This window comes from Rousettus aegyptiacus, unplaced genomic scaffold, assembly GCF_014176215.1.
Source record: "Rousettus aegyptiacus isolate mRouAeg1 unplaced genomic scaffold, mRouAeg1.p scaffold_m13_p_8, whole genome shotgun sequence".
In the NCBI taxonomy this organism is placed as follows: domain Eukaryota; kingdom Metazoa; phylum Chordata; class Mammalia; order Chiroptera; family Pteropodidae; genus Rousettus; species Rousettus aegyptiacus.
The window spans coordinates 25994586-26017501 of NW_023416311.1; the positions used below are offsets into that span (position 1 = coordinate 25994586).

The 22916-nt window shown below is 38.8% G+C and overlaps 1 protein-coding gene across 2 annotated transcripts in view; it reads left to right on the forward strand.

Annotated features, from left to right (window-relative positions):
• Positions 1-22916, forward strand: part of GTF2IRD2B (GTF2I repeat domain containing 2B) — a 50808-nt gene that overhangs the window by 17920 nt on the left and 9972 nt on the right. For both annotated transcript variants that reach the window (XM_016153222.2, XM_016153223.2), the window contains exons 4-10: positions 4178-4297; positions 5423-5606; positions 5764-5792; positions 8172-8226; positions 8744-8787; positions 12455-12532; positions 20724-20780. In XM_016153222.2, coding sequence (XP_016008708.2) covers positions 4178-4297; positions 5423-5606; positions 5764-5792; positions 8172-8226; positions 8744-8787; positions 12455-12532; positions 20724-20780 — 567 coding nt within the window. The remainder of the gene's footprint in view (positions 1-4177; positions 4298-5422; positions 5607-5763; positions 5793-8171; positions 8227-8743; positions 8788-12454; positions 12533-20723; positions 20781-22916) is intronic.

The window sequence follows — 22916 nt, forward strand, 5'->3', positions numbered from 1 at the left end:
TACAATAGAATATTACTCAGACACAAAAAAGAATGAAATCTTACCATTTGCAACAACGTGGATGGATCTAGAGGGTATTAGGCAAAGTGGAATAAGTTAGGCAGAGAAAAACAAATATCATATGATCTCATTTATATGTAGAACCTAAAGAACAAAATAAATGAACAAACAAAAACAGACATAGACTTATGATACAGAGAACAAACTGATGACTGGGTGGGAGGGGCCTGGCCTGGGCGATAAAGGTAAGAGATTAAGAAGTATAAATTGGTAGTCACAAAAAAGTCACGGGGATATAAAGTCCAGCATAAGGAACATAGTCAATAACATTATAATAACTATGTATAGTACCAGGTAGGTACTAGACTAATCAGAGAGATCATGTCATAAATTATATAAATGAGTAACCACTCTCCTGTACACCTAAAACTAATATAAAATAATATTGAATGTCAACTAATTGAAAAAAATTTTTAAAGGAGTGAACAAGAGAAACATATACTTAATTACTTAGAAAATAAATGTACTGCCCATGGATTTTATTTGAAAGAAATTTATAATTTCATTTGACCGTAGCAGGTCATTTTATACAGAACTGAGAGCGTGTAATTAAAATGGTAAACATGCTCATTTCAAACTTATCTCTCACTATTGTAAACTATTTACATTCTTAATGCAGATATTTTTAAATTTAAGGTAATTACTTTATTTCTTTTATAATGCATTTAAAAATATTACTGATGTTGAGAGAAGAACCAAAATATACATACAGAACAAAGTAGTTATTACTCTATATATGGTTTGATGAAAACAAATTTTTTTATTCTGTACTGAAATGAAATTCTATTTATATAAAAAGTAGATGAAGTGAGTCTTATAGATAGCACAGTGTCCATAAGTCTTTCAGGCTCTCTTCACTATTTTTTTTTTCATCCTTTTTTCTTTTGGCTCCTCTGACTCTACGATTTCAAAAGACTTGCTTTAGCGGTTGCTCATACTTCTGCCTGATCAAGTAGGCTATTGAACACCTCTAATGAAATCTTCAGTTCAATTGTATTTTTTAGCTCTAGAATTTGGTTATTTTTTATAGTTTCTATCCTTGTCAGTATTCTCATTTTGTTCATAAACCATTTAGTTGTCTACTTGTATTCTCTTTCAGCTCATTGAGCATCTTTGCACTGTGATATCATGACAGTTATTTTAAATTCTTTGTCAGGTGGTTCATAGATCTGCATTTCTTTAGAATTGGTTTCTGAATTTTTATTTTTTTATTTTGTTCCTTTAATGAGCCTTGTTTCCCTATTTTTTTTGTATACCTTGTTTTTTTTTTTTTTTTTTTTTTTTCCTGGAATTTGGGCATTTGAAGAAACAGCTACCCCTCCCAGTCTTTGCATACTGGCTCCTGCAGGAGAAGACTCACCCATCAGCCTTGGCTGGCTGTTTTAGGACTTCTCATACCTTTGTGGATCTCTCTCTCCCCCTGGTGTCTGCCCACAGAACTGCAGCTCTAACTTTCTGCTCACCTCTGTTTTCAGCGGCTTCCAAACTGAGTGATAATTCCATCGGTGCTATGAAGCAAAACAGAATACAGTTCTTCTGGCAGCCAGCCCCCAGACAAGCCAGAATGTTGGATGCACAGACCACTCTTGCTTCCATCCCAAGGGGGGGAGCCCTAGCATGGGTGGATTTCCTCACAGGTGCTATGCCACGGAGAGGGAGAGGCACAAACAGGTGCACCACATGCAGGAATTTACCTACCCCTGGTGCTGGAATCCCTTCTTAGTTTAACAATGACTTGGGTGCTGTAGCTTCTCAACTGATGGGTGGAGGTCTCACAGGGGTGTTCTGATCTATATATTATTAATTCGCTGTGTCTGTGGAGGAGGGAAGGCCTATTGCTTCTTAGCCATATTGCCCAAGACACCCTCTAGCTTTTGTTTTTGAAGAATATTTTTACTAGGTACAGAATTCTAACTTGACAGTTTTTTCTTTCAGCCCTTTAAAAGTTTCATTTCATTACCTTCTGACCTCCATGGTTTTAGATACAAAGTCAGGTTAAAATTCTTATTTTTGTTTTTCTGAAAGTAATATATCATTTTCCTTAGCTCTGTTTAATTTTTAGGTTTCAGCAGTTTAGCCATGATATGTTTATTTGTTGTATTCATCAATTTTGGACATTTTGTCCATTATCGCAAATATTTTTTCCGATCCATTCTTTTTCTCATTTACACATATAGAAGAAAATTTCATACTGTCGCACATTTCATTAGGCTCTGTTCCTCCCCACCCCCCCCCCCCATTCTTTTTTTCTGCTCAAGCTTCAGTTGGATAGTTTCTATGGCTTTTATTTGGGACACTGATTCTTTCTTCAACAGTGTGCTGTTGTTAAGTTCATCCTGTAAAATTATCATTTCTGATTATTTTTCATTTCTAGAATTCTATTGTCTGTCTGTCTGTCTCTCTCTCTCTCTCTCTCTCTCTCTCTCCCTCTCCCTCTCTCTCCCTCCCTCCCTCCCTCTCTCTCTTTCTCTCTCCTCTTTGATTCTTTTTTTGTTAGCATTTTTTTTTCTCTACTGGCCTGCAGGCAGTAGTTTCCTGATCCTTGGAGTAAACTCTGCAGATAATATTGTCAGTTCTCTACCTCTCTATTCACCTCTTTATCCATAAGCCAAAATTGTTCAAATGACAAAATATTCATAGGTTTTCTTCTGCTTCCTTCTTTTAGCCTAAGTGACTGGTTCTACAATGTAAATGTACATAAGAATTGTTTTGCAAACTGTATACAAAAAACTGTATATTCTATACTTGATAGATGACTGAGGGTATTCAGGTAACATTTTGCCTGTACACAGTAATTGCCTTAAATCATACTTGATCTTAGAACATAACTCCTGTATGGGCCTCTCTAGCTCAAGAAATCACTGTGTGACAATTTTCAGTGTGACAGTCATCAAGTTATTACCTCTCTGTGATATTAGAGCTGGGCCCCGTAAACATTTCTCCTTTGGCAACTGGCACAATGTGTACCTTTGTCAGGAGTGGGCTGAGGAGGTCCCTGGAAGAGGAAGGAACTTCTCTTCCCGATTCCAGTGGGTTCTCACCTGTTTGTTCCTGAGGCACTTGGTGACCAGCAACAGTTGGTCACCAGGTGCCACAGGAACAAACATCTAGTCAGTTCCACCCACCCCAGCCGGCTTCCCAGCAAGTCTCGAAGAAATCTCAGAAAGTTCCAGAAGAAGGGTTTCCAGTGAATCTCAGCAGCACCATGCCCACAGGCAGTTTCCCAGGAAAGTCCCCCGGAGCCCTGGAGAATGGCGTTTCAGCGAGTTCTGTTAGCTTATAGAGTTCCACCAGCACCCCAAGGGACAGTTTCCCTGCAACATGCAGCAAGCCTTGCAGGCACCGGGAGGCAACTTGCCAGTGGTTTCCACTGGCACCCCCAGAGGGTAGGCCCCTGCTTGCCGGCCCCAGCTTGCTGCACCCCAGCCTACTTTCCACTATCCAGCAGGCTATGGCTGCATCCTCCCCAGAGAGCTCTGGATCTCGGCCCCAGGGGACCCTCTTCCAGACCCTCTTCCCAGTTCCTTCCTGGTGCTCTGCCTCAGCCCCAGAAGTGAGAGCTGCTCCCACTACATGCTGTGTGTTCTTTAAGAGTTCTCATTACTCCTCAATAGTCAGTCCTTTGTTACTAGTTAATGATTCTTTTATTAAACTTTCCCTGTGCAAATTAACATGTGGTTTCTGTCTCCCAATTGACCCTGATTAAAATCATCAGTTTCAAAATTTTTGGAGTAGCACCTGATGGGGGGCCAGTGGGAGAAGGGGGTTGGTCCTGAACGTGTTCAGTGGTGAGGGCCTTCCTACACAGCGACTGTTACTTTTAGGCCATATTGCAAATAACATGTCTGTTTAAAATAATTTCCTTTGAAACACTCATATTTCCTTATGTGTTGAATTACTTACAATTTCTTATCAATAGATTCATTTCAGAGATGATCATGTTATATTGTCCTGTTTATCATAAATTGCCTATTCTTTATTTTTATTTACATAAACGAAGGTTTTGTATGATGTTTATTTTTTTCCCTTTTCCTTTCCATACCAGAAGCATAGAGGTTAAAGATGTGTGCAGCACAAATGCTTGGATGCTGACTTTGTGGCAATGACTCGTTTACAGGCATTGCGGAAGGCCTGCCTGAGATGAAACCCCCATGTCCTATGAACAGGATGGAGATCGACTCAGGAGAAAGGGAAATTCTCAGAAAAGCAGTTGAGGACTATTTCTGCTTCTGTTATGGTAAAGTGTTCTGAATAGTTCATGACAGAGTAGGCCAGTGTTAGGTAATCTGATTGGTGTGACCATTTAGAAGGTTTCTAACATTTGAAAATCCACTGTCTCATTAAGGAAGAGCCAGTTCTTAAGTATCAGATCAAGTCTTCTTACAAAGACAACTTGGTGTTTTCTGGTTCAATGAAAGCTTTGGATTGATCTTTGCTCCCATTTTAGGGAAACCCCACTTCTTAACCAACACAATTAATTATTAGAGACGGTCACTGCTGTTCAGTCACCATCCTCACCCTCATTGGTCTCCCCACCTACCCATGTCTTTCCACAGGCATTAAGACAGGGATTTTTTAAAAAGGACCTATACAATGTTTTTAAAAGCTAGATAACCAAATAACTGTACAACTGTTACACTGAATTGCAGCATAAGCACCTTCTCATCTTAGGGCCTTGTTTATCATTCCTAGACAGCCACACACATTTATGTGACCTACAGGTCCCTGTGAGCATTTGAGGGAAATTTATATGAAGCCATTGGGTCTCCCCACTCTGCGAGTTCCCCCTCAATTTCCAACCACAGTGGCAGCAGGAAAACCCAGCACAAGGGATCTTCACGTCTCAGGCTCTACTACTCTATGAGAAGTGGTACTCCAGCACCTTGGGGTTGGCTGTTCAGTACAGAAAGAGCGACATGGCCCCCGATGGTGATGTGAGGCCATGTTGACTTCATAACTTTTCAACAGGCAAGTTGGCCTGACTTCTATGATGTGACATAGGGACAGTTAAGCTTTGACTGGGGGCTCTATCTTCGTTCAGCAGCAGCCTGAGTAACCACAGGGTGCTCTCTACAGCCCTGGGTATGCCAGGGCGAGCACCCCAAATTGCACAACCTTCAAGAGAATGGAGAAAAAGACCTGTTAATTTCGGTTTCCTGGGTGAAGGTTTAAAATAAATATTGTAAATTTTTTACTTTGGCCCTTTGGGAATTTTACTAAGGATAGAGAGCAATAGGGTACCTTATGTTTTTAATGTATCTTCAAAGCCAGATGTCACCACCTGTGTGTACTACACTAAATGAAGTTGAGGGGCAGGGTTTTACACACATGACATTTAGAGACATCTTGCCTCTTATTATAGGCAAAGCCTTAGGATCAACAGTGATGGTGCCTGTTCCATATGAGGAGATGCTACAAGACCAGGCAGCTGTGGCAGTGCAGGGACTTCCAGAAGGAGTTGCCTTTCAACACCCGGAGAGCTATGATCTTGCAACTCTGAAATGGATTTTGGAGAATAAAGCGGGGATTTCATTCATCATTAACAGGTGACAGACTGTATCCCATCATAATAGTTTATTGGAAAATAAACTGAGAGTTTAATTTCAGTTAATTATGTCCTGTTACATTTAGAAGTTGGTTATTCAGATGTTTAATATCTTTCTTGTGTGTTCATGTTGGGTAATAGTATTGGTTTTCTTGCAGGCCTTTCCTACGTCCAGTGAATCAGCTAGGTAAGCGACAACTTCTCGTACTTGGTGACTGACTGCCTTTCGCTGCTAAACCAGTTCTGCTTTTCCTTTTTTTCTTTTTCTTTTTTTTTTTATTTCAACCATCAATGGCATTTTATTTTGGAAGTTTCTATGTATTTATAGGTATTAATTTCCCTTCTCTCACCACCCCACCCCCTAAAAAATCAGAAAGATTTAAATATATATATATATATGAAATCTTAGTTTCTCTAAAGTCTTAGGTTTAAAAAAACTTAAATGTTACTTCTTCTTAATGAGAATACTGCTTTTTAAGGAGGCTTTGGTCTGTCCTTATGCTCAGTACAGATTTCTACTCCATGGGAAAAAATTGGTCAATGCTTCTGCCTCCTTTGAATAAATTCATTTCTCGATTATTATACATTATCATTCCACACTTGACACCTTCTTAGAAACTTGATTGTTGGATGCATTTTTCATTTGGCAAAAATCCGATGAGGCTTTGCGTGGGATGTCTAAGTGTCAGAAACAGCAGTGTTGATGTTCTGGTTTTGAGAGAGATGCATACATTCCCAGGAAGAAGAAATGGAGGAAACTGAAATATGGTGCACAAAGAGTTCAGAAGGCTGACAGACACTAGTTTTGAATTCCGTGGCCGTCAGCCACCAAAGACTGCAGTGTAGGTCAGAATATAAACCTCCGCAGGAAGGAGTTTGGTTCAGCACTGAGAAATTATAGAGTTGGCTTCATTTTGTTCTAGAATACCTGACTAGAGAAGATACATACAAAAAGGAGCAGTATGGGTAGTGTGCGGTGAGCCCTAACCTGTATACAATCATGTGTGGGCATTTCTGCCAATTGTCTGTCAACCTAGGCTCCAAGAGAAGAGAAAAGAAACATCCTATTAAAACAGACTTCTATCTCTAGCTCAGTGAAGACCCCAGGCCTCTTTAGCTCCATGCTTTTGCAAGGCCAAAGTGAAGTTTAGAGTTACATGTCATTCTAGGTCATCTGGAGGCTGGTTCCAGTTCTGCTTTTCTTAATTAAAATACAAGTTCAGCACATTCTAAAGCTTATATTTTACTTTCTCCTCACGGAAGAGGCAGGCTCTGACATTCCAGGATGGGGTGGTTGTGGTATGTGCAGCTCAGGAAAAGACACACCCTGCCTAGAAAGCTGAGAAGTCTCCCTCCTCCCAGCTCACATGCCAGTGAGCTTCTGCATCCAGACCACAGACCACAGTAGACTTGCCTTGTCCTTGTCAGTGTGAGGATGCTGAGGTCACCTTATGGTCTTTGAACAGTAGCCACAGGCCAGGCATTGTTGGGGTCAGGAGTGGGTCTAGGATGCGTGATTGTTCCTATGCTCCTAAAACCTGCAGTCTCAGAGAGGCAGTGAGACTGTCCAGCAGAGATTCAGGGGTGACCCTCGGTGTTCTTAGAATGGCTGGAGGGAACTCCCTAAGAATCCCTGGACATGGGTTAGAATTACGTGCTTATAAGAGTTTCATGGAGGAGTTGGCCCTGAAGATAAGCAGGGTCCACAAACTGGTTCTTCTGAGAACACATGACCCCTTAGAATCTGCTGAACTTAGGCTAATAAAGGGACTAAAACTTTTTAAAAATTAATTTACTAGAAAGATTTAGAGATCTACCTAGGCCCACTTCCTATTTTCTCAGATTATTATCCTGAATGTAATTGGAAACCTTGGGCCATAGCTATTTATGAAAGATCAGATCTAAAGAGGGTGTTATGCTGAGACTGCATAGGTAGAGATGGCTGAGGGACACACAGTTCACAAGGCACACTGTGGAATACAGAGGAAAACGGGACGCACTCCGGTTCTTCTGAGCATGGACTACTCATGGAGCAAATTCTGGTTCTGGAACAATTTTGAGCTCCTGGATCCTCTTTCTCACATTAAGGGAGGGACTTAAAAATGAGGATGGCAGGTGACCAGGTGATTGCTGTGCCAGATGACTTGTGTTTTCCTTATAGAATAATAACGGCTGATACTTATTTAGTATTTATGATGTGCCAGAGACTGTTCTAAGAACTTTGCATGTATTAATCAATCCTACCCAACCACCATTTTTGGATGAGGAAGCTGAGGCACAGGGAGGTTTAGTAAGTGCTGGAGGTCACCCAGCTGATGAGCAGCAAAATGAGACCCACTCCTGTGCTCCAGCCCCAATCTGCTCCTCGGTCCCCATTCTGCCCACACAAATGGCCCCAGAGCATGCGGCCTGGTTTGAGTTAGTCTCTCCCTCCTGCTATTCCATAATGACCCAGAGATAGAAATTCTGTTCTCTTTGTAAGTGCTTTCACTTTATATGCCTTTGAATGTTGTCATATTTCAAGACATGGAAAAGGACTAGTGTGTTTCTTTTTATTTCTGTACAGGTGGGTCTGGGGCAGTAGTAGATGCTGAGAGATTAACAACATCGCCAAGTGAAAGGTAAAAAATAAATTAAAAAAAAATTCGCATCTAGCCCCAAAGTGGTAGTTTTTAGACTATGGAAAGTCTGCCTTATTTTGTTACATGATTGACTCTTAAATAACATGAGTTTGAACTGCTCAGCTCCCGTTGTACGCATAGTGGACCAGTGCAGTTCAAAGCCGTGTTCTTCAAGAGTCGACTGTATTTTCAGCTCACCAGTGGGAATACGCCTTTGTGGAGAACCAAATTAAGTTACATTCAGATTTTCAACCTCATGATGGGTGGGAGCCCCCCAGGGTCAATTGTATATTCTTTCTTCAAAAGAATGTTTGGGCTTACAAGGCTATATTCCATTGACACTGTAATTTTGTAACAAATTAAGAAAGTTAGTGGTAAAGCTGTGGCAGTTTCGCTTTCAGTTTGTGGGGGGAGGGAGAATTTGATGGCGTGGAGACCTGGAGGACTCCATGTGTCCAAATGCCTGTGGTCAGTTCTTACCTGGCCTGTCTTTACCAGGTTTCCCTTCTCCTTTCAGTTGTGGCCCTGTCCATGTGAAAACTGAACCCATGGAAGATTCTGGTATGTACACCGATGCTTTTAGAATCAAGTATTTAGCAGGTTATCATTGGACCCCTTTTTTTGTTTTACTACAAAAAGAGTGGGGAAGCCCATTCCATGTGAAGCCCATTTAGTTTTTTAGTAAACTGAGAACAGAGAGGAACTTCTTCAACCTAATTTTTAAAAAAAATATACATACTCAATGGTGAGAAATTGGAATCTCTCCTCCTAAGATCAGAAACAAGGCAGGTTTATCCCGTCTCACCACTCCTTTACAAGTTGGTGCTAGAAGTCCTAACTAATGCAATAGACAAGAAAAGGTATACAGGCTGGGAAAGAAGAAATAAAACTGTGTTTGTTCACATGCAACATGATTGTCTATGCAGAAAATCCCAAAGAAACACACAAAAAATGGGAATTAGGGTGCTAATTAACCTCCAGTGGGGCCTTATTTGTAGAATGGTCATATTTTACTCAAATTCTAGAAAAGAACCTTCTAATTCAGTAAATACTGGGAACTTAATGTTATTAAATAGATATATTTGTGGACAAAATATTTTTTTAATTATATTTAAATTAGAACCAGACTGCAAAATGAGTAAAAAGGTCTTGCGTACACATTTGGACATATGGCTCGATTTAGATATAGAGCAGTGTTTTCATTTTTGAACATATTTTACCACTTTCCTGTACTCTTCTGTCATTTCTAAATGTTCTACAATAGACATGCATTATAATAACAATGTATATTGGGAGAAAAATCCCTCTTTTGTAGATGACAATGGTTGATCCCCATCCCTGCTTCTTCTTACTCCTCAAAAAAAAAAAAAAAAGAAAAGAAAAAGAAAAAGACATTAATTAGAGGGAAAAAAGGCTAAAAATAGAATTCTTTGAAAACTCAAATGTTCAATCAAGAGGTGGGAAAATATTGAAAGCATTAAGAGTAGAAAGGTTAGAAAACCTAAAATAATCAAGTACGTAAAACTCAAACCTCAAAAAGATAAAAGTGAACACAAGCCGGTTTTAAAAGGCTAAAACTAGAATTTAATAATGCTTGCAAAGCAACCTAGAATATGAAATAAACAGTTCAAAATATAAAGTTAAAATTAAATCTAACATAATCTGAAAGAAAGTCAATATTCGATATTAAGAAGAAAAGATGTAGAAAAAGGGAGGAGAGACATATAGTAAAATGGAACGCAGAGCATCAGCACCTTAGAGCTGTCAAGGTGTGGTTTGTGTTCAGCGCCCCGCCCCCCAGGTCCCTAGGGAGACCGTGGGCCACGAGTGGACCAGCATCCAAGGGTTTTCCCCCCGCCCTGCCCCCTCCAAAGCTGCAGATGTTGTGTCCCTCCCTTCCACATGTAAATATGTGCTTAGTAGAAGTTCCACCTTAACTGACAGTCTGAAAAATGATGGTGCTTGTTCACTTTAGTTATTCTAGGTAAAACCTAGAATACAAGTCAGTGAAAAGAGACAGGCCACGTTTCTTAGCGGAGCAGAATTCAGCTGTCATGTCTTAATCTCACTTACTTACACATGACACGCCTTCAACTCTCACCCATGTAATCTTAGCCTTGGATGCTTTTCAAAGCTCCAATATGTTCTGCCTGCAGTCTCCTCTTAGAAAATGGGAAGACAAATGGTGGTGGGGGAGGGGAGTCGTCAGTTCTCTGTAGGAGCCCTTTCATAGATCTAGACCCAGCCTCCCATCTCCTTTCTCAGCAGCTGTTGGGTCCAATGAGCATTTCCTCTTTTGTTGAGGCCTCCTTTGGAGATGTGGTTCAGTTTAAACCAAAATATGCTCCCTATTAATGTGACTTTCTACCTTGGATTTTATTATGCAATACGAATTGCTTCCAGCTGCCTGCAGGCTTCTGAGAGCTGGCCATCAATCAGCCTTCTTTCTTGTGATATTTGTATGGCACTTGTTACACAGAAAAATGTTTAAATGGTTTAGAATTTTTTCTCTGTCTCTCCCTTTCCCTTCCTCTCTCTTTCCCTCTCTCTCTCTCTCTCTTATTTTGAGGAAAAGCTGAAATAAATCTGTTTTTATTAGCATTTCAAACAAATTCTAAATTCTACCTTGTCAAACCGGGATTCAATTGCCTGGATTATAAGTTTTTCTTTGACAGACAGCTGGCACATGTTTATCAAATGTTTCTATTAGTAAAGTCTTTAGTGCCTAACCCACTTGGACATGTACCTTAAAATTTTATTATAAAATATTACAAAAGTTATATACGTTTAAATTTTTTTTAAATGCAGACAAAAAATAGTAATAAGGAAAATTCCTTTTTTTACCCTTTCACTCTCTTCTCTCAAAGCTCCATCCCCCCAAAAGTCTCTACACACCTCAAATCGCATCCCCATATTAGGGACAACTCTTGCCCATCTGGTGACAATTCTTTCAGATCACTTACAGATAAACACATAAATAGCTGTTTTTATGCATAAGTAGACTTTCATTTGCCAACTTCCTTTAATCTTTCCATCAGATTACCTCTTTGTCCCACTTCTGAGCAAATTCCTCAACTTGACCTAACCATTTCACTACTATGGCTATCAGCTGTGTCCATTCTGTTCCATACCTGTTCTAATAGATTTTTGTTTTGATAATCACATTTTAAATACCCAACAGCTGTTTTCAGAAGACTGCTCAGAACTTGTAAACTGATGCTAAATAGTAAAGCCCGTGCTATGCCACAATTTTTGCTTTTGCTATTTAAACATTCATGGTTAAATTACATGTATATTTCAGTAGTAGTTATCCATTGCTGTATTATAAAGCACCAACACTCAGTGGCTTCAGTGATTTAGTCTTTCTCACAATTCTGTGTGATTGTGCTGGCTCGTTCCTGGGTCTGAGGCCTCAGCTGGGAGAGCCAGCTGGCCTGTCCCCTCCCCTTCTCCTCAGGGCCTCACATCCTCCAGGAAGCTAGCACAGCCTTGTTCACATGACAGCTCGGCTCCAAACACAGCCAGCTCTGATGCACAAGCACTTTTTTAACCCTCTGTTTGCATCCCATTAGCTTATGTCCCGTTGGCTAAAGCAAGTCATGTGGCCAGGTCTAGATTGAAAGGGTAGAGAAGGAGACTCCACTTCTAGAAAATAGGAGTAGGAAAGTTGACAGCACAGACAGGTGCCCGTACTAGATGGGAGAAATTTGTGGCTAATTTTTGCGATCTACCACACCTTTCCCCAGTGAAGGCTTTTGGTTTCACTAATGTAGTTTCCCCAGGTTTTGAAGTCCATGTCATTGTAGTGGGTAATTCAGATTATATGTGCCAACTCAGGTCCCATTAGAGAAGGATATTTTACAGTATTTCATGTAAATGCGTATATATTCAGTCATCTTGCAAGGAAAATTTCCCCAAACTGGGATCTAGAACTCTTTTTCCTTCCCTTCTTTTCCTCCCTTCCTCCCTCCATTCTTTCCTTCATCCTTCTTCCCCTCCTTCCTTCTTCCTTATTATATTGATTTTATATTATTTTATTTTTATATTATTTTTATTTTTATAGGGGTAAGCCATTTGTTCATAGTGAGTGAGCTACAAGTTCTTTTACTGATTTATAATGTTCCCATGTTGATCAAAACAGAACTTGAAAATTCTATCAGTGGTCAATATTTCTCTATTCGTGGGTTTGGCCTAACACGTAATTCTATAATTTTCATTGCATTCAAAGGCATTTCACTGAAAGCAGCAGCTGTGTCAGTCAAGAAAGAATCAGAGGATCCTAATTACTATCAATATAATGTGCAAGGTAATACTGTTTTATAATTTTTTTCTCCTCTGAAAGTTATTTGTGATGAAAATTTTAATTACCACCCATCTGAAAAACAAGCAAAAACTGATAAAGATCCATGCACATTGACCTGTGCTCTAGCATCCTGTCACTTAGAATAAAAAGTTTTACAAGCATTAGATGGATTCTGTTTAGCCTAGTTTACATGCTCCTAGGCATATGTGACTGTAGAGGTATTTCAGGATGCCTTTTATTTGAGTTTGTCTATTGAATACTCTTATTTTGTGTGTTCTAAAAATATTTCTCCCTTAATCATCTTCTGTCCAGCCTGTCTCCTGTGTTACTGAGAAAAGATTCAAAGATAAAAGGGATAGAGATAAGAGTTAAGAAATTCAAATCCCAATTGTTAATAATAGTTGCTTCATTGACATCATACAAGTTAAATGGAGAGAAGAAGACAATTATTACCAAATACACACAGTTTTCAAATGTGGCAGAGTTAGGTGGTCCATGCAGTTCCTCTACCCAAAGACCAGAATCCTGCCGGCCCCCTGCGTGATACCAGTTTGACCATACAATGCCTTCACATCGCTATGACTGTTGTAAGGCATTTTGATGCTTTCTCCATCTTTGAGCTCCACTGTGAATGTGGGCAGAGTGCAGGACAATTTACAGTTTCATTCCTCAAACATTATTACCAGATTTCAAGTACTTCTTATAAAATCTTAACTCTGGAATTTTCCTGCAGCATTTTATAGCTCCATAAATTTTACTAAAAAATTTTTTCCAAAATATCTAAAGGCAGAGATCAATGGAAGTGTCTGTTGTAATGGCGGCCCTGGGCCCGGCCCCCTACCCGCCTGTTGCAGGTCCCCAGTGATCAGCCCCCTTCCTTCTGGGCAGAGGGCCCCTTTTTATTCCATCCTACACCACTCCCTCCTCAAACAGTTATTTTCTGAAAACTGGGATCTGTCCACCACCCTCCCTTGCTCACACGTTGTGGCTCCCCACCACCTGCAGAGTCCCAGTTTATGGCGGCGGTTCTACTGCTCTTTCCAGCCTCCCATCCTAGTCCATCTGCCGCCCTCACTCTCACCCTCCCTTAATTCTTTGGACATACTGTTCACTCTGGGGTTCTTTGGACACACTCCACGATCTGGTATTCCTTAAACAGGCCCGAATCCTCCTTCCGCTTGGCTTTCATCTAAGCCCATCCTTCCGTGTAGCTGCCTTCTTACTTTGCAGACTTCTGATGAGTTCCACCCTTCTTTCTGGGCACAGTCAGAATGTCAGCTTCCTAATCGCACACAGAGTTTAGTGCGGCCTGCTGTGTTCTGTTCATGCCTTTGCTGGGGACACCCTCAGCTAGCAGCAAGCTCCGGGCAGGAAGGCCCAGCATCTTGCTCCAGCCCTAGAGATCCAACCTGGGCTGTGTGCACACAGGGCACGTTATGTACTTGTTGAATTGAGCATGTCTCTCACAAAGAATCAGTGTAACCCCTTTCTAAATTACTTTGTTGTTTTGAAAAAAGTACTTATGTCTTGATTCCCAAGAATATATTTTCGAACTTAAATGATCTTGGTGTTGATCAAAAGGTATACAATCAGGGATATACTACTATAGATTCTGCTCCCACAGGTAGCAGTACAATACACAATTAGAGAGATGTGCCTTTAGTCCTATCATTTTAGTTTTTCAGAAAGAAGTATATTACTTTAAGAAAAACATTTAAGTTAAATGTATAATAGATAACATTTCTCCTGCTTGTCTTGGAAATGACAGAACTATTCAAGAGTTATTCTTTATAGCACTCCTTAAGTTGGGCAGCTTCCTTCTTGATTCCCAGAGAGTTAAAAAGCCAGATATCATGGACTGTATTTTGCAACAGTGAATATTTTTGTAGCCATTTAGGTTAAATACTCACATATTGAAGTATGTAAGGCAGAAATTTTTAAAGCCATAAAAGCAACAAATGTGACCACACAGACTGGTGACTGGCCTTTGGGGAAACCCCAATAAAGTCAGCCATGGCCCCACAGTGCTTATAAACTCATGTGGTGTTTTTGTAAACATTTGATTCCCCACTCCACCCCCACCAGGCCTCATGCTTTGTCTGCAGCACAGACCTCTTGGAAACCTCCTCTGCCCACCCTCCACACACACACACACACACACACGCACGCACGCACGCACGCGCGAATTCATATCTTGGCCCCTGTGGAGCCCAGGAAATACCATAAGGTCATTTACATGTGCAAGAACCCAGTCTTCTGAAGCTCAGCTGATTGGCAGATTCAATCCATCGGCAACTTTAATTGCCCTTTAACCTTGTATAAGGTTAATTGCCATGTAACCTTGTATAGTCACAGGTTTTGAATATCTTTGTGAGGAGCCATCTGCCGACCACAAATACTATGAACAATTGGAAGCCAACAAATTAGATGAAATGGACAAGCTACTGAAACTAACTAAAAATAAAATACAAAATTTGAATAGTCATGTTACAAGTAAAGAGTTTGAATTAACAGTCAAAAAACTTCCTGTCAAAAAGCCCAGGACCGGATACCTTTACTTGTGAATTCCACCAAGTATTTAAAGAAGAATTATTAATACCAATCTTTTATAAACTCTTCCAAAAAACTGAAGATGAGGAAACACTTTCTTACTCATTTTATAGGGCCAAAACAAAACCAAAACATTATAAGAAAACTATACTTAGATGTATGCAATTATACTCTTAGATATATGCACAATTATACATATATTCCCAAGATAATTGAAAATATGTCTACACAAAAACTTGTACGTTCTTCCCAATAGCCAAAAGATAAGAACAACCCAAGTGTCCATCAACTGATGAATAGATAAACAAAATGTGGTATATTTATACAATGGAATATTATTCAATATTCCATTGGGTTCTTATCTTTTGGCTATTGGGAAGAACGTAAAAAAAGAATGAAGTAGTGATTCATGCTATAACGTGAATGAATCTTGAAAACACACTAAATGAAAGAAACCAGACACAAAAATCTATAATTGTATGGATCCATTTATATAAAATGTCCAGAATAGGCAAATCTATAGAGACAGAACGTAGATTAATAGTCACAAGGGTTTAGAGAGAGAAAGGAGTGGGGAATGAGTGCTAGTGGGTACATGGTTTCTTTTGGGGATGATGAAAAGATTTTGGAAATAGTGGTGATCATTGTACAACCATGTGAATATACAGGAAACCACTGAGTTGTACACTTAAAAGGGTGGATTTTATGGTATGCGAACTATAACAATAAATTTTAAAAATAATCAGATTCAATGTAAGATTAACCTGTATCGATAATCTGTATAAATAATCTGTATAAAATAAAATCTGCGAAATAATTTTAACTTTTGATTTGAAAAGATTATCAGATCATTTTCAACATATTTGATACCCATTCAATATGTATGATTTTCACTGTTAAATCTCTAAACCAGAAAAATAATTTTGTTATAACTGGATAAATTGACACTAGTCATCTTGTCACTTACTTCCTTTTTTCCCTAGTATTGTGCTAGAACATACATAACATAGTATTTATCATTTTAACCATTGTTAAATGCACGGGTAAGTGGCATTAAGTACATTTGCATTGTCGTGTGCCCATCACTGTCATCCCCAGAACTTTTATCATCTTCACAAGCAGAAACCCTGAACCCATTGAACAGTCACTCCCCAATCCCCCTTCCTCTCCTCAATCACCATTCTGCTTTCTGTCTCTATGAATTTGCCTATTCTAAGTACCTCATGTAAGTGGAATCGTACGATATTCGTCTTTTTATGACCAGCTTATTTCGTTTAGCATAATGTCCTCAAGGTCCATCCTTGTAGCATGTGTCAGAATTACATTGCCACTCATTTTATTTTTAATTTTGCCTTTTTTTAAAAAAAATGAAATGGCTTCTATTCTATAACTTTAACACAAATTTGATGACTAAATTTGTACTCCAAAGCAGGTTCTTTGAAAAGTTATCCTGCTGATGAAAAATTCCTCATTATTTCAAATGTATATCCTCTTCTACTTTCTGGAGCATGCCAGTATTTTAGAGCTAATACACATTGAATTTACTGAGTGTAATATTTTGTTTGGATTTTGACTTTTTGAAATGGAAGAGAAGGAAAGAAAATGCATTGGCCTACTTCTGTTTTTATGTAATCTTTATCATGCTTAGACATGAACCTAACAATGAGCAATTTGTTTTTAAATTATTTACCTCTACTGGCCTTTATATCTAAGTGATTTATATTTTGTAGTATTTGTGGCTCCATGTTGCATAGCATGAACCGTTTGATGATGCAGTGTTGAAGTTAGTTGGTGTTCTAGAAATGAACCAAAGATGACCTTTGTATATTGGCTCCAAGTTTGTTTATTTCGTCATAGCAGGCTGAGACCTGTTCGCTCAAAAGCCTACTGGTGCCAAACTCAAAGTGCACTCAACATCTGCTAGGCTACATTAAGGAAAACCCCAGGGCTACGAAGACCCCAGCCAAAACTGCCCCTCACAGCTCTCTGACTCAGAGACCCCCACCCCGTGCTGCGATGCCACCTTGACACATAGCCCCCTTTCCTATCTCCTTCTGCCCAGGTTTCCTTTGCTCCTCACTCACCCTTCTGCCTGGCGGTCCCCAAACTGAAGCCAACGGAGCTTTCTATTGGTGAGGGACTTTTCCTGGCGTACAAACCTTTCAGTTTTGCCCAAATAAAGTTGACTGGTAAATGGGGAAGGATGCTGAAATTAGAAAGTCATCATTTTGTAACATATCTCTTTCCTGATCAGCCCTGAAATCCCTCGAACCCCTGTCGCTTGGTCTTTAGCAGAATTGTGACAGATATAGACGAATTGACGAACTGGTTTGTAAATTCAGTTGCCACACTATGCCCTTTGACTGTAGAAAGGCCGTCACCTGTGTCTGTTCTGCCCGTGAGCAGCCCAGAATTTACTTGTCTTTCGTATCACCACAGAACCTGTATAGCAGTGTGCTGCAGATTTAACGAGATAACAAGATAATCAGAATCATTGGTTAAGAGGACCAGAGAGCCTGTGAATAGACAGACTCCAGTGAGTGCTGGCAGGAGGGCCCACCAGGGGTCTGTCATGGTCTCCTGCCCGCTGCCCCTCACCATCTTAACAATAGCCTCTTCTCAGCTCACTCCCTGCTACCTCAGCCTCCCTCCTACTCCTTTTCTTCCAATATAACCAAACTTGGGGCAAGAGGCTGAAAATAAAAAAAAGCTTAAATATAATATGTGTCTTGATATATACCGCCCCCCTACCCCCACACTTTCTTGAAAAATAATTGCAGAATTGGTAAATGAACAAAAAGTTAACTATGTTATAAGACTGTGGGCCCTCTTACAACATCCTGTTGATCGTGAGTTTCCAACACGAAATATGCAAGTTTTCCTTTAAGACTTCATTTGCTTGGATTTCAGTCATAAGAATGAGAATTAAAGCCTCACGATGTTAGTTAGCACACACCTGGAAAACAATAATGCGACAAGTTTGTGTTTTGTCCTTCATTGGAAGAAATACTTTACAGGAGACTCTAAAGTTCCATGTCTGCCCTTTACAATGAGGAAAAATATATAAGAAAAGCATAAAATAAATGCTTTTGAGTTTTATTTGTTATTGCGGGCACACAGACATTGATTAATAATTTCATAATGTAGTTAGAATCATTGATAATAAAAACCAAAATTTATCGGCATTCTAATTTTTACCTAGCCAAATAATGTATGTTCTGAATTCTTCACCTTTTTTTTTTTTTTTACTTAAGAGAATTTTGAGGAATAAAACATAAGGCTTTGAAAAAGAAGTCATAAGACATCCCCATATTGCAGCCCCTAATGTAACAATGCGTCTCAACAGTAATCACCAGTGGCTATTAAAACCATTCATAAAATGCTGATGAGACTTTATCACAAATGGATCAGGCTGATAGGTCCCAACTCACTGGTCCAATGTTAACCTCACAAAGACAGAGATAACCAACACAACGAGATCTAGTAGAAATACACTTTTGGGATTCTTGCCCCACAAAATGAAACCAAAGTCTGATGCAGCCTCTAGACCCAGCCACCAATTTGAAGACATGTCAGGGTACGGGAACACATGGAAACAGCAGCACGAGGGCACAGGCAATACATTCCAGAATGGGAGAAACTCAACCGGACAGATATGCTGGTTTCTTCGTCAAATAATAGCAATTGTTTAAAAAATGGAGAGAAACCTATTTTGTAGTAAAAGGGATGTAAGAGACATTTCAACCAAATGCAATGTGGGGGCTTCGTTGGGACCCTGATTTGAGCAAACCGACTAGAAAGACATTTACTGCTCCCCATGGAATACCAGAAATGACTGGTAAATGGGGAGGGATGCTGAAATTAGAAAGTCATCATTTTGTAACCGTTATGAAATAAGTTTGGATCAAGAAGGAATCATCAGTGGATGCTAAATCTAGAGGGGAATGTAGAAAAGGAGTGGAATATTTATGTGATCTTTAAGTGTCTCCCCACGGGTTGCTTGTTAGTTGCAAGAGAGGGGGAAGAAAACAGTAATTATACAGTGGAGCAATCAAATAACACCGAGATCAGAGGATTAAAATTCCTATCACCAGACAGGGGCAGATAGACTCTGTCTTAGTCCAGAATAGCATAATTCGGGGTGGGGGTGCTGGGGATGGCTTATAAACAAAAGAAATTCACTTCTCACAGTTCCAAAGGCTGGGAAGTCCAAATCAGGGTGCTGGCAGATCCGGTGTCTGGTGAGAGCCCACTTCCTGGTTCATTAACGATTATCTCACTGTGTCCTCTCATGGTGGAAGGGACCAGGAAGCTCTTCGGGGTCTCTTTTATAATGGCACTAATCCCACTCATGAGGGCTCCACCCTCATAACCTAATTACCTCCCAAATGTCCCACCTCCACATATCATTACACTGAAGGTTAGGATCTCAACATAGGAATTTGTGGACAACACAAACATTCAATCCTGTAGCAGACATTGTATGCCTCCAGATGTGATACCCTAAGAAGGACACACCATCATCTAGGCAATATTTTGGCTGAAAATGCAAAGTCTGAATCATAGCATAAAGAAACATCAAATTCAAAAATAAGGACCATTCCGCTGGGGATGGCAGAGGTTCTATTCTTAAAAAATAGAAATGCCATAAAAATGAAAATGCCACAGAGTATGGAACTGTTCCAGATTAAAGACGACTAAACAAACTTGACAACAAAAAACAATACCAGACCCCAACCTGGATCCTATACTAAAAGGAGAAGCACTATAAAGGACATTTGGGGCAACTGACAAGATTGGAATACAGATGTTAAAATAAATAAAATATTGTCTGAATGTTAAATTCTGTGATTTTTATAAGAGAGTGATCATGTAAAATAATATCCCTATTAGGAGATAAAGGGACATGATGTATGTTATTTTCTCTAGAATGGTTAAGGAAAAGAAAAGTATGTTTATATGCATCTCTCTATATAGCTAGATTAGGGCAGGGGAGAAAGATTACAAATGGTAAAGGAAATGGTAAAATGTTAACATTATGTTTTCTGAATAAAAGGTATATGGATCTTCTTGTACTGTTTTATTTTTGCAACTTCTTTGTAAGATTAAAATTATTTCAAGATAAAGTTTTTTAAGAAAAAGACATGAGACAATTGAAGAAATTTGAACAATGACTAGATATGAGACAATGATAAAGAATAATTGTTAATGGGGGGGGGTCATCATGATATTGGAGTGGCACTGAAGGAAGAGAGCTGTTAAATCTTACTGGTACCTACTCAGTATTTGCACATTGAATTCTACCATATCTGAGATTTACTTTAAACAACCAGTGGGGTGTCATGGGTGGGCACAAATGAAAAAGGGTCACATGAGTCGATGACTGTGGGCACTGGCAGATGGGCACATGGCTTTATTATACCCTCTCTCTACTTTTGTATGTTTGAAAATTTAACAAAGTACAAAGAAAATAACAAAAATATATATAAAGAAAGGAACATTTGTGCAAATTTTACTTCAAGGAGTTGAAGTATTTCATGTATATTTCCATGTGTGTCTTGAATTGTTTACATTGTTTTAAATGATTTCTTTTTTTTTAATTTGTATTTCTACCTTTTTTATTTATTGTTTACTTTCCTTTCAGAAAGCCATCATTCTTCTGCAATCAGTGAAGTAATAGAAATGGAATCACCAATGGAAGGTTAGAAAAATGAGGCATTTTATTATTTTTAGTTTACAGTATTCTACAGAGAACACACTAAAACACATGTGTATGAAAATAGAGGTGGGGGCTTCCCGGTGTGCTTTCTTAGAACGCTAGCTGAGTTCTGGTCCTAAGATGTTGTAATGTTAAGAACTATCACTTTCTTACTTTCCTGATCTGGGAGCGATTCTGCTTAAAGCCTCTGGATGTAGAAATGACAAGAAAACTTGGCACCGGGGCCGCTTGTCACTTTATTTCACTGTGTCTTCTTGATGGGCCTGACAAAATTCTTTTGAACAGAGTCAAAAAGTATTTCAGGAAATTCTTGAATTAGAAGTAAAATTTGATAATACTTCCCTCCATTCATTTATAAATCCAGATCATTATATTTAAGTCCTGAACCCCTAACGTGGTTTATACATGTCCATGGTAACAATAAAGGAAACTTCCTCACCAAACCAAGAGGCATGGGACGTCTTGGTCAGTTGACAGGCAAGATGACCTTGCTTTTAGGAATTGTGTATCTATCTTAGTACCAAAATGATTTGTATTTTTCTCTAAATCAAAAGTGTTCTCCAGGAAACTGATTTGCAATTATTTTTAATGGCTTCTTCAGTTTGAAGGCGTTTGGAGTACTTAACTTGGGGGGATGGTTCCAACGGCCCCCTGAGCAATTTTTCCAATTCTCTGACTTAAAAGAATCTGATTAATTTTGCCCAAAAACATGATACGATAGAGTTTGGTCTTAGAATTATTCATTTACTCATAAAGTTCTTTATTTTGAATTTTAAACCATTTGCTTTAAACCAAGAAGACAGGTTGACTTGGTCACTATTTAACATCTAAATTATATATTTTATTATATATTATTATATCATTTTAATGTATATTATTTTATTGTATATTATTTTTCTAAATTATATATTTTTTATTGTGGGAAAAAAAACACATAACATTGAATTTACCATCCTAACCATTGTTAAGTGTGAAGTTCAGTACTGGCTGAGTACTGAGTGTTAAGTATATTCAGATCGATGTCAAACAGATTCTCAGAACTTTTTCGTCTTGCAAATCTATCCCTATTAAACAGCTCCTTTTCCCGACCTCACAATCCCATTCTACTTTCTGCAGTATGAATTTAGCTACTCTCTGTGACTCATATAAGTAGGATCATTTAGTATTTGTCTATGACTGGCTTGTTTCATTGAGCATAATGCCTCAGGGTTTATCCATGTTGTAGCATGTGACTGGAGTCTTTATTTTTTTTGTTTGTTTGTTTATATCTTCCTTTTCTTTTTCTTCAGTGCAATCTCTGACCTTCTCTGGATGTTGGGGAGGACAATTATTTTTAATTTAGTTGCAATCTGTTTCTCCCTTACATTTTACTTTTCTTTATAAAGACTGTTAAGATATTATTTGGTCATTTTTTTTTTGAATGGTTAGATAGTATTTAAATAGAACAAAACCCATAGCAAACAATTGTAGAATGATGTTGAGTGAGAGTTAGAAAAGATTTCATTGGATGTTGGCTTTCGAATTATTTCCGAAGAGATTTTTATTATCACACTGTAGTGGGAAGCCCATTTATGGTAGAGGTAAGTTAGTCTGATATTTTTTTACTTTCCATTTTTAAATAATTATAGATTCACAAGAAGCTGCAAGAATAGCACAGAGAGGTCCTGTGTATTTTCACTCATTTTTTTCCTAAAGGCTACATCTTATATAATAATAGTATAATGTCAAAACAGCTAAATTAGTTCGAGGTCTTGTCTTTCTACCTTTGTGAACAATTAATATAAGTTTTGCTAAATCTTCTTGAAATGAACCAGAGATAAATGAGATAATCTAGCCAGGCTTTTGTCTATATATGTCATAATTCTTGTCCACCAGAAAACTTGATCGTGCTTCCATGTAATAATAGATTGTAATACCTGGGCGCTTCTGGTAGGATAAGAGGGAATTAGTAATCAAAGAAAATGGCTTCTTTTTATCCTAGTAATTCCTGATGACAAGAAAACACTATGACCACATGAATTCCATTAGCTCAAATAGAAGGATATTCTGTGTCCATTAATGTGGGTAACTCCATATTATTTGATAATATCTGAAAGTTTCTTATCTCTCTCTCCTTAT